The sequence below is a fragment of the Conger conger genome, chromosome 5 (assembly GCF_963514075.1).
Source record: "Conger conger chromosome 5, fConCon1.1, whole genome shotgun sequence".
In the NCBI taxonomy this organism is placed as follows: domain Eukaryota; kingdom Metazoa; phylum Chordata; class Actinopteri; order Anguilliformes; family Congridae; genus Conger; species Conger conger.
This window is the reverse complement of record NC_083764.1, coordinates 3377870-3392873: the sequence shown is the minus strand read 5'-3', so window position 1 is coordinate 3392873 and position 15004 is coordinate 3377870. Positions and strand designations below refer to the sequence as shown.

The 15004-nt window shown below is 44.2% G+C and overlaps 2 protein-coding genes across 2 annotated transcripts in view; both read right to left on the bottom strand.

Annotated features, from left to right (window-relative positions):
* Nucleotides 1-1193: 1193 nt before the first annotated feature.
* sox7 (SRY-box transcription factor 7) lies at nt 1194-6961 on the bottom strand. Its single transcript, XM_061241761.1, has 2 exons — nt 6416-6961; nt 1194-3083 (listed from the first exon to the last, which is right to left on the bottom strand). Exons 1-2 carry the CDS (start codon nt 6744-6746, stop codon nt 2158-2160), a joined length of 1257 nt encoding a protein of 418 aa, XP_061097745.1. The 5' UTR covers nt 6747-6961; the 3' UTR covers nt 1194-2157.
* Nucleotides 6962-12446: 5485 nt separating this feature from the next.
* The window catches only part of pinx1 (PIN2 (TERF1) interacting telomerase inhibitor 1), a 25324-nt gene continuing 22766 nt past the window's right edge, over nt 12447-15004 (bottom strand). The window contains exon 7 of the mRNA XM_061241762.1: nt 12447-13647. Within this exon, the coding sequence (XP_061097746.1) occupies nt 12991-13647 (657 nt within the window). The 3' untranslated portion in view covers nt 12447-12990. The remainder of the gene's footprint in view (nt 13648-15004) is intronic.

The window sequence follows — 15004 nt, the reverse complement described above, 5'->3', positions numbered from 1 at the left end:
CGTTCTGGTGCAAAATGGCTGCCGTTGCGTCACCCAGGTGGGTGCAGCACATCGGTGGTGGTTGAGGTGAGTTTCCCCCTCATCACTGTAAAGTGCTTTGAGTCACCTGCTGGTGAGAACAGCATGATATAAATGCAAGGAATTATTATTGTTATCATGATTATTCATCCTATTGTTAATGAAGGAAAAGGGATGTTTTCTACCTTTCCGCTCCCGAGCTGCCGCTGTTATAATGTAATAACCCTCATCTTAACCCGCTGAACCTCCTGGGTAAACGCGGTCTCTGCAGACGCTGTGCTTTCGGTGAGCGCTGCGATCGGTCACGTTTCAGAAAGACAGAGTGCACATCGCCCCTGTTCCTCCCCTGGCCCGTGCCCGTGCCTCCGTACACCCTGGGGCTCCCGTTCCGTCACCCCGCCTCTCTCGGCCTGCCCCTCTCAGCCTGCCCCTCTCAGCCTGCCCCTCTCAGCCTGCTCAGATACCCTCCGTTATCTGGGCTTCCTGCACCTCTGGCCAGTTTTCTGCTTTAGCTGCAGCCTGTTCAAAACATATGAAACGCTGTAATAGATTTCATACTACATTTCTGCTATTTTCATTCTCCCTGTACCTTAAATCTCGCGGGCCAGCGGAGGATGGGCTCCCCCTCTATAGCCGGGTTCCTCCTGAGGTTTCTCTCACTGGGGAGTTTTTAGCTCTTGCGCTGTTTGGAGGTTCAGGCCTGGTATTCGCCCATATTGCCCATATTCGCTGTAAATCATCGGTGACAGTTCAAAAATTTTTTTTTACTGAATTTAGAAAATATTATTTTTATTTTTATTTTTATTTATTATCTTCTTCATTTTCTTCTCTTCTTCCTCCTTAAGGTTCAAATATAAAGGGCTGTTCCAATTTCAATTTATCTGGATTAAAGGTTTCACAACTGGTCTGTATAAGTGTGTGTGTGTGTGTCTGTGTGTGTGAGTGAGTGTGTGCGTGTGTGCGAGTGTGTGTGTATATGTGCATGGGTGTGTCTGTGTGTGTGTGAACGTGCATGTGTGTGAGTGTGTGTGTATATGTGCGTGTCTGTGTCTGTGTGTGAGTGAACGTGCATGTGTCTGTGTGCCCGTGTGCGTGTGTCTGCATGTGTCCACTCCATAAATGTATTTACTAATCTTTGGTCCAGTAAAACGTAACTGAAGCTGAAGAACAGTAGCTGAGTTTATATTATGAATAATATGTTTTATTTAATACCTTTATTTCCACAGATGATTTTGACCCAACAGGGTCAGACAGAAAGGAGCTCCCCTATCATACATCGCCTTCTCCGGTCTGCACAAAGTCCACCTGCCGCGCCGCGTTATTTACCACAGAGCTGCAGGTGGCTGTAGCTTATTGCATAACATTTACAAAGTGACATCATCTTACACTGCGATCACCCGCAGACCTGACGTCTGCCACCATTTCTCCACTGCTACACCCACCAGGGTTCAATTATCTCTATAGTTATTTAAATTAGCTTCACAAACCTAAATCAGCATACAAGTAATTATCATTATTATTTTTCTCATCGATACTAATGTGAGTAAGTTACATATTAAGAGTGAAAAGAAAATATATATATATATAATAAGGAATTTTCTTCATGACACATGGCTGGGTGTCCGACGGACCCCCTGTATGCCAGCCACTGAGGTAAGACTCCCGTTTTAGTCACAAAATAAAGGAACGTACACACACATATTTAAACAGAAAGAAACAATCGCTATAATACGCAACATTAGCATATAAATAGTATATCTGTACATGCCAAATGGAACAGTTTACAAAACATAATGAGAACCGCAGCGAGTCCACTGGTGCGTTGTTTTGTTTTCATTTTCTACGGAGACGAGAGACAGAAGCGGAAAAAATAAGGAAAAAATAAAAACTTCAGTGTTTATCTGTTCATCCCTGAGCTGTCCAATAACCCAAATTGTCCTTCTCTCTCTCTCTCGCTCTCTCTCGCTCTCGTTTCCGTCTCGAACCTCCCTGGTATGGGCAGCAGTCTCCATTGCTGATATTTTCGCGAGTTTGTTCTGCTCCCCGCCATGAGCCAGTCGCAGGAGGGACAGAGATGGGGTGTGGGGTGGGGACTTGCAGGGGAGGTCCAGGGGGGAGGTCCAGGGGGCGTTCGGGCGTTTAGGAGATGCCGTAGTTGTTGTAGTATGCGGCCGTGGCGTCCGCCAGCACGGAGATGAGGCTGGTCTCGGAGGCGGCGCTGCTGATGGGACAGGTGACGGGGCTCACCTGGATGTGCCCTGTCACCGCCACGCCCGCGCCCTGGTCCAGGTGAGCGCTGGAGTTCAGGTACTGGTCGAACTCGTCCCGGTCCACCTCCCCGAGCAGCTCCACCTGGCTCAGCTGGTCCAGCGTCTCCAGGTTACCGTGGCTGCCGTGGTTACCGTGGCTGCCGAGGTTTCCGTGGTTACCGTGGTTACCGTGGTTACCGTGGCCGCCGTGGCCGCCGTGGTTGCCGTGGTTTCCGTGTTCGGGCGGGGGGGACAGCTGCCCCAGGTGGGGGGGTAAGCTGTGGGGGAAGGAGGGGTAGTAGGAGGGTGGGGGCATCACCATGTGCGCCGGGCCGGGACAGTGCAGGGAATTCTGGGAGAAGTCGGGGTGGTAGTGAGGCGGGCCGCCCATCATATGGGGCTTGGGGCAGGAGGTGGAGGAGGTGGTGGAGGAGGAGGAGGAGGAGGGCGAGGAGGAAGAGTAGTAGGAGGAGGAGGAGGAGGAGGAGGGCTCGTCCAGCGGGGACATCTCGGGGGGCGTGGGCAGGCCGTAGGGGTACGAGTCGAAGCGGCCCGCCGGCTCACGGAACGAGCGGATGGCGGGCAGGGCGGGGCCCTCGTCCTCGGGCCCCAGGCCGGGCAGGGCGTTCTGGTCGGGCCCCAGGGGCCCCAGCAGGAAGCCGGGCTCCAGGCGCTTGCACACGCGCTTCAGCTGCTTCTTGCGGCGCGGCCGGTACTTGTAGTTGGGGTGGTCCTGCATGTGCTGCACCCTCAGCCGCTCCGCCTCCTCCACGTACGGACGCTTCTGCCCCGGAGACAGCGCCTTCCACGACTTCCCTGCACAGAGACAGCACGGCCAATCAGCACACAGAGCACAGACAACACGGCCAATCAGCACAGAGCACACACAGACAGCACGGCCAATCAGCACACAGCACAGACAACACGGCCAATCAGCACACAGCACACAGACAACACGGCCAATCAGCACAGAGCACAGAGACAACATGGCCAATCAGCACAGAGCACAGACAACATGGCCAATCAGCACACTGCACAAAGACAACACAACAAATCAGCACAGAGACAACAGCCAATCAACACATCGCACTGAACAGTCAATAGCCAATCAACACTTCGCACTGCATGGTCAACAGTCAATCGGCACAGAGCACTGCACAGTCAAGAGCCAATCAGCATCTTGTACTGTACAGTGAATAGCCAATCAACATCTTGCATTGCAGAGTCAACAGGTCAACAGCCAATCAACACCTTGCACTGAACAGAGTTAAAAGCCAATCAATACCGTGCACTGTACATTCAATAGCCAAGCAACATCTTGCACTGCACAGTCAACAGGTCAACAGCCAATCAACCTCCCACTGCACAGTCAAGAGCCTATCAACACCTTGCACTGCACAATCAAGAGCCAATAAACAACTTTCACTGCACAATCAAGAGCCAATCAACACCTTGCATTGCACAGCCAACAGCTAATCAACACCTCACACTGCCACACTTCGCTGACTACACCTAACCCAAACCAGAACCAGAACCAGAACCCTAACCGACGTCCAGCTCGGTGAAGGAACCCTGCAAATGAACTTATTTAACTTTGGTCCAGTAATACCTGCATTGGACCTGAAAAACAATAATTGCCTTTGTATGTATGAATAGTGCACCTTTCACTTGGATCTCACAGAAAAATGGTTGGGAATGTACACTATGACATCGTTTATTCAGCACGCTAAGCAACAAATGTACAACATTCCCCTCTTCTGAACTCATAAGAGTTGGATCAGTGAGTGTTGGGAGGTGTTGGGATTGAAGTGAATTCGGTCTCTAAAATACGTTTTGTTGATCATGTGAGGACTGATGGGGACTGTTCCTGTCAGGATGTTCTTCTGCGGTTCAGCAGGAGCAGCAGCTTCCTGCCGCATACCGGACATCTTTACACTCTCCCGGCCGAGACCTCCTTACACCAAGCCCAGGAAACAAGATGGAGGCATTTTCCTTTTTAAAATAAACTAGGCTCTAAAAGAAATGATTCCACTAGGAACCCTGTGATTCCGTAGAAGAGTTAATCCACAAGAGTTAACTATCTCATGTGTATCTCGTTAAAGGATTCTTTGTTGGGCAAAATGGTTCTTTGTATGGGAGCTTTCATATTTCACACCTATGATAGAGTGCTCCATAAATAATTAAAAAGGGTTCCCCCATGAATCAAGCCATAGAACCCGTTCAGAACCCGTCTTTTCTAAGAGTGTAAGACAGGTGGAGGTATTATAAATGTGTTTCACCAATGCAGAATACATTCTGGTGTATCCAATCCTATCCAGGCACACTAATCTAGAACAACACAAAATACAAAGGTCAGGAATCTGACCCTCAGATCAGACAAGTCAATCAACGCTCTTCTCCTAATAAAAATTATATTTCCCATAAGACATAGATCTGTCAGAAAATATATGGATTTACATCCACTGCACTAAAAAGTGATACACCTTAAATATATTAAATAAATATATTCTATTAAAGAAATGAACTCACATGCACTCCGATTGGACTCATGTGTACGGAGTTTAATTAACTCTGGACATTTTACTGTGTAGTTCACATGTTATTTGTTTTTGACAGAAAGCAGATTGTATTTGACAATAAATTCTAAATTCATATCAGGGAGGGGGTAAAATATAATTTCCATTAAATATCCCCAAGACCAGCTTTTAACTGGTGGGAATAATTACATTATTTGTCTCGTGTGTCTTAAATGTTATATGATTCGATAAGATATCACTGATATCCCTGACCGAGGTGCTAGTTTCTCATTTTTCAAAGAATCATTTTTGAGACGTGGACTTACGCAATGTACGAGTAATCGGACAGTTTCATTACTGCGTATGGACTTTCACTGCTGCGTGTTGCGCGGTTTCCTTCATTTACAACACGCAATACACGCAATTTAATTACAACCTTCTCGGTGTCGGAATAAGACGAGAATTTCTGACGGTCTGTCGGTTCATGAAATCAGTACAAACTGGCTGAAAGTTCAAGCTGAAATATTCATCGAATGGAGTAAAACTAAGACATTAACCATATGTTGTGTAGACAAAATAAAAACATATGAGCAAGCTATTGCAATTGCCTTCCCTTGACTGGGACTCGAATTTTCTCGACTTAATCAGTAGTTTTTTAATCGTTTGAGCCAAAGGCGGTTCTGTCAGTTGACTAGTGAACGGTTTGTGATTCAAACTAAATAAAGTCGCGAGAGCATCAGCAGCACACCGCTACATTTAAAACTAGAAAGTCAAGCTTGAATATCGGTGACAACGCTATTTATGCGGGTTAATATTACAATATTAATATATGTAATATTAATATTGTAATTGCTGCTTAAATCAGCAACTGTGGGTGACGCGTGATATAATAAGTAGCTATAATACATAATATCAGGATGTGTCAGAATCGTTTCACGGGTCACTGGAGGCTACACGCTGAAATTAAGGTTTAAACTTTTTAAGCTCATCACACGTTTGAACAGAAAACAATTTGTAATGCTACACTATAGTCTGCTAGGTTTTTATTATTATTAGGCTCACCTTTTACTGGTTTAATGTACAATTTGAAGGATCTTTATTTCAATACTGTAAATGAAGTTGAAATTTCTGTTGCACAACTGAAAAAAAAGCCTACCTCGCAGTGGACAGCGCGAATTAAATCTGCAGTGAGGATGCGCAGACAGTACAATCGGAGGAAAATAATAAAAAAAATATTAGGATAATAATCGCACTATTATACTACACCTAAAACTGTCAAATGTATGTATAGTTTCAACATGCTGGAAAGTTTTACAAACACAAAACCATTCACTAGAATAATACCGATACAGAAAATACTACTATTACTATGACTACTACTACTACTACTACTACTACTACTACTACTACTACTACTACTAATAATAATAATAATAATAATAATAATAATAATAATAATCATCGTATTATTATCATTATTAATATGAATACGATTTATGTTACTGTCACTGTTGATACAAGCCACAACCAGTTGTTAATATAATAGGCTAATAATAATAATAATAATAATAATAATAATAATAATAATAATAATAATAAAATATTCGTTTGAAATTGTGGTTTTCAGCTCACCTAACATTTTGCTCAATTCCGCGTTATGAAGGTCCGGATTCTGTACCGCAAGCCGTTTGCGCTCATCCTTCGCCCAGACCATGAAGGCGTTCATGGGTCTTCTAATGCGAGGTTCCGTGCTCTTTTCCCCGGAGGGTCTGTGCGCGGTGTGTCCGTCCGTCAGGTCCCCTTCTCCCGTGGAGGACTCGAAGCTCTCCGGCCAAGAGGAGTAAGCGCTAATCAAAGTAGCCATCTGCACGCCTGCGGTCGGCGAAATAAACTTCAGCTGTGATTCGTGCGTCCCCTCTTCCGGTAGACTAATTGTGTCTTCTTTCCAGGTAATTGGTTTCATTTACCGCAGAAAATGGTCTTTGTCTGTGTGTCTTTTTTTCTCACTGAAAGGCTAATTATAATCCAGTTTTCATCGAGGACTATGGGAAAAAAACAATCTGCGTAAACCTGCGCTTGCTCTGGTTCATGCAGACTAACCTTCGCCGAACGCTCAGGACTGTATGCTGTGCAGATAGTGAGAAGTGCTGGGCTGAACTGCTCCTCACGCGCTGTGATTCAGCCCTTCCGTGTGTTTGTGGCTCTTATAGTTCAGGAGCAGGTTTTAAACTCCCGGAGGACTTCCAGCTCCTCCTTGATTGCAATTTGAGACGCAAAGAAAGAAGAAGGAGAAGAAGAAGAAGAAGAAGAAGAAGAAAGAAAAAAAAACTCAATACAAAACCTGTTCCTTCATAAAATTACATTTTCATTTATAGGTTATATAGCATATTTGTTTAATAGAATACGCGTTTTATTTTCGCAGTTCTACCGATTGCACATCATGCGGGTTTCAGAATTATTAATGGTTTAAATTGCAATTTATAAAACATTAAACATCACATAATATTTAATGATTTTATGTCATAATTAAATAATCGCGCCAACATCAAAGGTGTAAGCACAACTCTTCATTTAATGGAGAAAATAATGTTAGTGCACACATTTACTTTGGGCCATGGAGTTCATATTCCATATGTATTCAATTACGGCGGAATATATGTGTTTATTAGTTTATTGGGCTAATTATTAAAACTGAAATGTAACATAGCTACTGTAAAGTGTAATATTCCTAATTCTGGTAAATAAAAATAAAAAAAGTAAATTATCTCAATTCTGTCGCCTTAACCTACAGTAGCCTACAACTACTCAGCACAAACTTTACCATTGTTATTGTACGCATTTGTTTATCCATGACGTGAAATGACGTGAATATTCTGGAGTACTTTTTTTCTACCAGGCAAGGGAATTTCATGGAACCGGCAATATCCCCTATGCGCACTTTTCAAAAGTTCACAAACCGGTCTCTTCGTGTCATGCCGAATTGGGTATAGGATATGGTCGGCGCGCGTTGACGGCGCAATTTATCGCGGTTGTTCTCATGACCTTGATGTAAACCTAATTTCCCAGCATGTCCTTTGGGTTTTTATGCGGCTGGGCTCTGGGATAGACACTTCACAAATTGCAGAATATGGAGAGACGACACTATGACAAAGAATAAAATGCAATTTGATATTCCAATAAAGATAAACATGAGCCACTAAAAATCCAGCCATTCAACTTTCAACGGCTCCTATTTCTAAACTGACACACCTGTGATCAGGTCCAGAGATCAGAATTGAGTCTAATCTCATCCCTGAACGCGATGTGACCAGTCCTCTAAAAACCTTTTTAAAACTGGGCGTAAGTGGAATAGCGTAGATTGGCCGGGCACTCAGGCCACGGCGAGAGCTCTTTTCCAGCTTTTCAGACACCGGCTTCCTGTTGACTGCACATTCCACAGACAGCCAACGCGCACGACGCAGAAAGCGGCAGGAAAAACCCTCCAAGAACTGCGCGCAGCCCGCTCCTTTCCTGCCCCTCGCTCCCCCCAGCAAGGTGTCAGCCACGGCCGCGTGATTTACGCCCCCCCCCCGAAACAGGAAACAACACCTGATGCCCCAGATTGCGGGGCCCTTGTGAAATATATCCCTCCACTTCCTGACCCATGCGCACGGGAGCGTTATGCTCCGGCGAGAGCAGCGTTTGGAGAGCCACGGGCTACACATCCCCGTGCCCGGCTCCCTGTCCGCGTGAAAAGTGTCCGTGTATTATTATTATTATTATTATTATTATTATTATTATTATTATTATTATTATTATTATTATTATTATATATGTACATATTATTATTATTGTTGCTATTGTTACTATGTATATTGCTGTTCTTATTAATTATTATTAATAATAATAATAATAATAATAATAATAATAATAACAACAACACTACTACTACAACTACTACTATTACTACTACTACTACTACTACTACTACTAATAATAATAATAATAATAATAATAATAATAACAACGTATGAGAAGTATACAGTACACACTTGAAAAAGAGTTCTGAAATGGCTCTTTGGCATGATTCTATGGAGGAACACTTTTTAATACTTTATGGAACCCTATATCATAGGTGTGAAGTGTGAAAGCTTCCAGACAAAGAAAGAAAATAAAATCAGAAAAAAGACCCCTTTAACAAGATAGGGTCCGTCTGTGGAACCACCGCTCCGCTCGGTTGGGACGCAAACCTGAGCCGGGAGGTCAGGTTTGCAAACGCGCATCCTCCAAACCCTCCCAAAACAGGTAATTCCCCAATTCAGCTAATTAAGACGAAGCTTTGGCAGGCTTTAAAATCGGTATCTTAAATTGTACTTAAATTGTATGTTACATTTTTGGTGGCTGCCATAAAACTAAAAACATCGAATTAAACAATTACTTAAATTTGATACACCGTATTACATTACACTTGGTGTACACTTATATTTAATGATTACATCAAGATAATTTCAGGTTCTGCCAAACGCATAAAAACGACACCACAACATCTACATACACACAATTGCAAGTGCACATAAATGCGAGCGTTGTTCCGCATATGTCGGCTGGGTTTGTTTTGAACGGTGACACGTGCAATACCAGTGCGTTTACAACAACATAACTCCAAACAAGAATATCTTGCTAATTATGTTTTATGATTTCTTTTTTTGTTCGCGGCTGCGGACCAGCAAGCAGTAACACGGGGACCCATCTCAAGGTTGTTCTTAACTTTAACGAAATGCATGTTTAACACTGGTGATTGTATTTTGGGACTTATATTACAAGCTTCCCAAAACTAAAGAAAGACTCTATATCCCTCCATATGGACTTTCTAGTTTACCTACTAGTTTAATACATCGGATGTTGCCATCTCAACCTGTAGGCCAGCGGAGGATGGGCATCCGGGCTCCTCCTGAGATTTCTTCCCATGGTGGAGTTTTTTTTTCTTTTTTCTCGCCACTAGGGAGTAGTTTAACTCATGTGATATTTGGCGGCTCTGGGCTGATACCTATGCTTTTTCTTCCCTTCTGAACCACGTAAAGCGACTTTGGGACAGTCTTCTGCGAACAGCGCTATAGAAATACATTTTAATTGAAATTGGTTTATGTTTTCTGGGGATGCTGCTTGTCCGCGACACGCGGGGAAAGGGCTTTCATAATCACACTCGCGTATGGCATCAGTCTGTGTTGCGACTGTAGCATCACGATCGCCCAAACATTACCATTTATTTACTTATAAATAAAACCAGAAATTGCATATAATGAGGTTTGATCAACATCAAAATATACGACGCCCAATGGAATATAGCCAAGTGACGAAATACCAAAGTGCAACTGCCCAATTAATTACTGGCATTAGCTAAAGCCTACGTACAACAAAGTGCAAAGTGCATACCCATAACCAGGGACAAGTGCGCTGAAAGACCCCAGGGAACTACAATCCTCTAATAAATATCTCTTTACATACAATGCAGAGAATAGGCCCACGTGCCAGACGCACGTTCCCTGAGCACCTGCCCCGAAGGCTTTCTCCAGGATGGGTGGATACACCTCGAGCTGTCAATCACTGACTCGTTTGAACCAATAGAATTGGTTTTCGCATCGGAAAACCACAAACTTTAGGGGGGGGGGGGGGAGTCGCCAGTGTACCCTACCGCCCGATAGCTCCGCCCGTGTTTGGCATTGAAGCGAAGCCCGTCAGTACCGCGCTCTTCGGCCCGGGTTCGTGCAGCAGAGCGCGCGCGCAGGTGCAGCTGCAGGAATGCCGCACAGGTGAGCGCGGGGTGTTACGGCACCTGCTCGCGCGCACGGGCGAGGTGCGCCAGAAGCAGCCGGTTACGCCGCATTTCTGGAGAGTGAAAAACGACTTGTTTTGGAAAAAAAAGAATAATGCGCAGGACTGGGTTTGTAGATGGGAAGGGAGATGACAGACGAGACGCGCCGTCGGGGGAAACACCGACCGTTGGGCTAGCTCTGAGGCGCGAGGTTTTGGAGGGAAAGCCGTTTATCTGAATGCACTGTGCTGTCGTCCTGCGCGTAAATCCACACAACGAAAGACGCGAATACCAAAATTTAGAGACGAATCTGATTTACCATTATTTCACAGCTCACTTGTGAATTCGTCTATAATTCACTGAGGGTTTATTTATTTTTTTACTAATCAAAAGAGAGGCAAAAAGTGGTACCCTTAACCTTGCACTTAGATGCGTTGTGTGTGTCATGTCACCGAGGTTAAATACACCCAACCCAACATAAACGTAATGAAATATTAGCCATTTAGCCACAGCCCATCAAAGCACTGATCTGTACAGCACTGCATCTGGTTCTGACCTCAGATCGTCCCAGCTTTCATAAGGAATCTTGGTAAACTGATTCCCACTGTATATTACTCACACTCTATGTATAATAGAGGAGCTATGAGGATAGCCCTACAAGGCTCAATCTCTTTAAGTTTAGTAATTTGACTGAGGCTTTTAAATTAATGAAATGGATTAACTAGGTGAACTACAGGGGATTCTTAGGTTAGCAGAACAAGAGGGCAGAAATTGAAATTGGTTAAGGGTAAGTTCTGCACAGATATTTGGAAGTATTTTTCCAAACAGATAGTGGTCACTGTTTGGAATAGCTTGCCAGGACATGTAGTGGAGGCAGAAACACTGGGGGTTTTCAAGACCAGGCTTGACAGAGTGTTAGATACCATTTAGCTTTTAGGCAAACTATACTTCAGTGGTAGGAAAAGGCAAGCATTGCTGGGCTGAATGGCCTGTTCTCACCATTGTGTTATGTCATGTTATTTATATGCTGATGTCATATTACTGCCTGTGCCAATAGTTCTGCTGAACAAACTCAAATGGATATTTAGTAAAGTCTATTAAAGATAAAAAATATAAATAAATAATTTTTTAGGGTCATTCTCAACCTTTCTTTCCGTTTTGATAGCCAGACCTATCAAGGTAGAATTATTACAGCAAGTTACCGTTGATAAGTAGCTAAAGGTATACACAGAATACACAGTAGACACAGTTACTTTAAATAGCGGTAAACAGTCTAACTGTTACATTTAGTAAAACTAAATGTAATCAATCTAAATATAATCAATATTTGTTGTCGCCCGTTTTTCTTTTTTTTTTTTGCTACATTTTCTGGAAATCTGAAATTTGCACTTTTGCACATTAATGCAGAAAATAAAAAAATAAGCATCTCTGTAATAATCTAACATTTTGATTTCAGAGGCAAGTACTAGGAAAACAGGCTGTAAAAAATATTTAAGTTTGTTTCATGCTACTTACTGACATTGTTCATTATCCCTGAAACAAAATAGTTACTTCGTAATTACACAAGTAACTGTATTTACCCAGTTAATACGAGGAAATTTACAGTAATTAACAGCCTGCAATATAAAGCGTTGCCATAAAGCAACCTGCTGTCCTTTGTGTAGGAGCTAATCTTGTTATTCTCCGTACATTTCCCCTAAGGTTCTACCCCCTTCTTATAGTGTGCGGCCAAGAATTAGACACAATACTTAGAGTAGTCTGAAGTATTACTAGAAACTCTACTGAATTATTTTCAATAGCTCGGAAATAAGCTTTTGCTCAAACATCCTTCCTCCACACAAACACTGTATGAACTTTTTACACAGCGAGCAATTTGTTTCTCAAGCGACATGTTTAATTCATGAGGGAGATTTATTAGGAAGAAATACAAACATGTTTACAGAATATCACTTTGACAAGATGGGTAGAGCCTGAGTTTTAAAAAGGCACGTAATAATATAATAACTGTTATAATTAACATTATATGATTTCATTCATAAATGCACATGGTGTAGATGGCATCGACCAGCCTTTTGCCTTGCCAGCAAAAAACAAGACAGGAGTGTCACGTGCATTGAGAGACAGCGGGTTGTTCACCAGTGTGAGGCAGGTGTGAGGCAGGTGTGAGGCAGGTGTGAGGCAGGTGTGAGGCAGGGAACATGACGACATCTCAGCAGTCGTTCCCCAGGTAACCATAGGTCATAAATAACCCACTTCTAAATTAGCGGATTTAATTTGCTGTAAAATCCCCACAAGTTTCACAAATTTAGCGCAGAGCACCGAAGGCAAACTCAGGGCCTGTAAAGCAGGCTGCAGGGAGGTTTTCCTGGTCCTTTATAAAATGGAGGATCCCCCCCTTCTTCTCCGAGGGACCTGCTCATTTCTCTTTTCTCTTCTTTTTGTCTTTTTTGGGTTTTTCCTGCTCCTGCTCCCTCCTCCTCCTCTTGCCCGTGTGGCCGTTTAGGGCGGGGCCAGCCGGCTCCTCAGGGGGCGCCTCCTCCACACCCCCATCCCGGCTCCCGCAGGAAAGCCCGCACTCCTCCCCCTCCATCCCTCCATCCTCACGCTTCCTCCTCCTCTTCTTCTTGTTCTTCTTACCGAGCCCGCAGCCCTCCTGCTCAGCCCCCTGGGAAACGCTGACCTCCACACCCACCCCGACTCTCTCCACCTCCACCTCCTGCTCCTCCTCCTCCTCCTCCTTTTCTCGCTCCTTTGACTTCTTCTTCTTCTTCTTCTTAGATTTGGATTTCGGAGCCGCGGGGGAGTCTGGGGCGTGGTCCGGGGGTGCGGTCGCACCGATGTCAGGAGTAGTTTCGGGGGAAAGGTCGGCGGTTTCGGGGGAAAGGTCGGCGGTCTTAGGCGAGGTCACAGGGGCGCGTCGTCCGCGGAGTTGCGACATCCTCTGGGCGAAGTACTCCTGCATGGTGAGGGAGCTGGTCACAGTGTTGGCCTCTGCTTCCGGGTCAGGGGTCACCACAGCAGCCTCCGCCTCCACAACCTCCCTCTCTTCCTGGGAGTCCTGGCCACTGCTTTCCTAAGAAAAACAAACAAAAAAAACAGCAGGACGTCCGGGTTACAAACCCTGCACATGTGGCAACACAGAATTCTCATTTTACGCAACGCGGTGACTCAATCAGGGGCAGAACCGGGTTCCTGACGGGCGGGTTCCTGACGGGCGGGTTCTGAAGGTGGGGCCGTGGCATCAGACATCAACCAGCGCCGCAGAGCCCAGTGAGTCACCGTGACGTCACTCCCAGGGCTGCTGCGACACCGCTCTACCTGACGGACAGGTTCATCACTTAATGGAGCGCCCCACTGCACCTCAGCACCTGCTCATTTCATTTATCCATCCATTTTTTATTTCCATTTCATTTTATTATTTTCTATATTTAGTAGTTGGGGCACACATTGAGGGTCAAAGTCGGACTGTGTTCAAACTCTCCAATTAATGAGGCTGTGAAGACGACAGAGAGAACCTACATGCAGGCCCTTTAACTACATACAGGCCCTTTAACTACATACAGGCCCTTTAACTACATACAGGCCCTTTACCTACATACAGGCCCTTTAACTACATACAGGCCCTTTACCTACATACAGGCCCTTTAACTACATACAGGCCCTTTACCTACATACAGGCCCTTTACCTACATACAGGCCCTTTAACTATTGAAATATTTGGCGTTAAAATAATTGTGTTTTCAAAATAAAACAGTGGAAGAAATGTATGCGGTTTGTGACATTTTCCAAAAATGTCAGACACCGGAGCAGGTACCGGTACCCAGGTGTGAATGTCTTCCTCTCCTCCGACACACTATTCAGCAACCGCATGACGGATGCTTTGATGCCAATCAACCGAACGCGATCGAAACCGATTTTGCACATATAATCACAGAAAATTAACTTGATGCAATGCTGAACTTAACTTAATAGACTTTAGGGTGGGGATTAATTATTGCGGGCGTTGCCCTTAAATAAACATCTTTATAACTCTACCGAGATGACACCTCCGGCACTTTTTCAGTTTTTCACTCAAGCGGAGACTGAGTAAAGTGAATTGAAAAACAAAAAAACCCCCAAAAAAACATTTGGTTTCAGAATTTTCATGATGAGGTCACTGTGGGTAATCAATCCTGTACTGCTGGACAACACTGAGCATCAGACCTGGTGGTTCTGGGTATAAAAACACCAAGCCTTTGTGTGCCAAATAGGGCCTTGATACAGTATACAGTATAGCGCCCTTAAACAGGCACAACATACCTCCGCTAAAGAAAGCAAAAGAGTAAAGGAGATGTAAATGTAAAAGAGTAATTACATTTTCTGCTAAACTGCTGAATCATGAACACAGTAAATGACACTGATAAATTCTACCTCAGTCTTAGTTATGTGAT

Excerpts from the sequence above, each read along its gene's own strand:
- sox7 (XM_061241761.1), bottom strand. The coding sequence starts at position 6,746 with ATGAAACCAATTACCTGGAAAGAAGACACAATTAGTCTACCGGAAGAG. Across the intron at positions 3,084-6,415 it reads GGAATTGAGCAAAATGTTAG|GGAAGTCGTGGAAGGCGCTG; the intron begins GTGAGCTGAAAA and ends GTCTCTGTGCAG.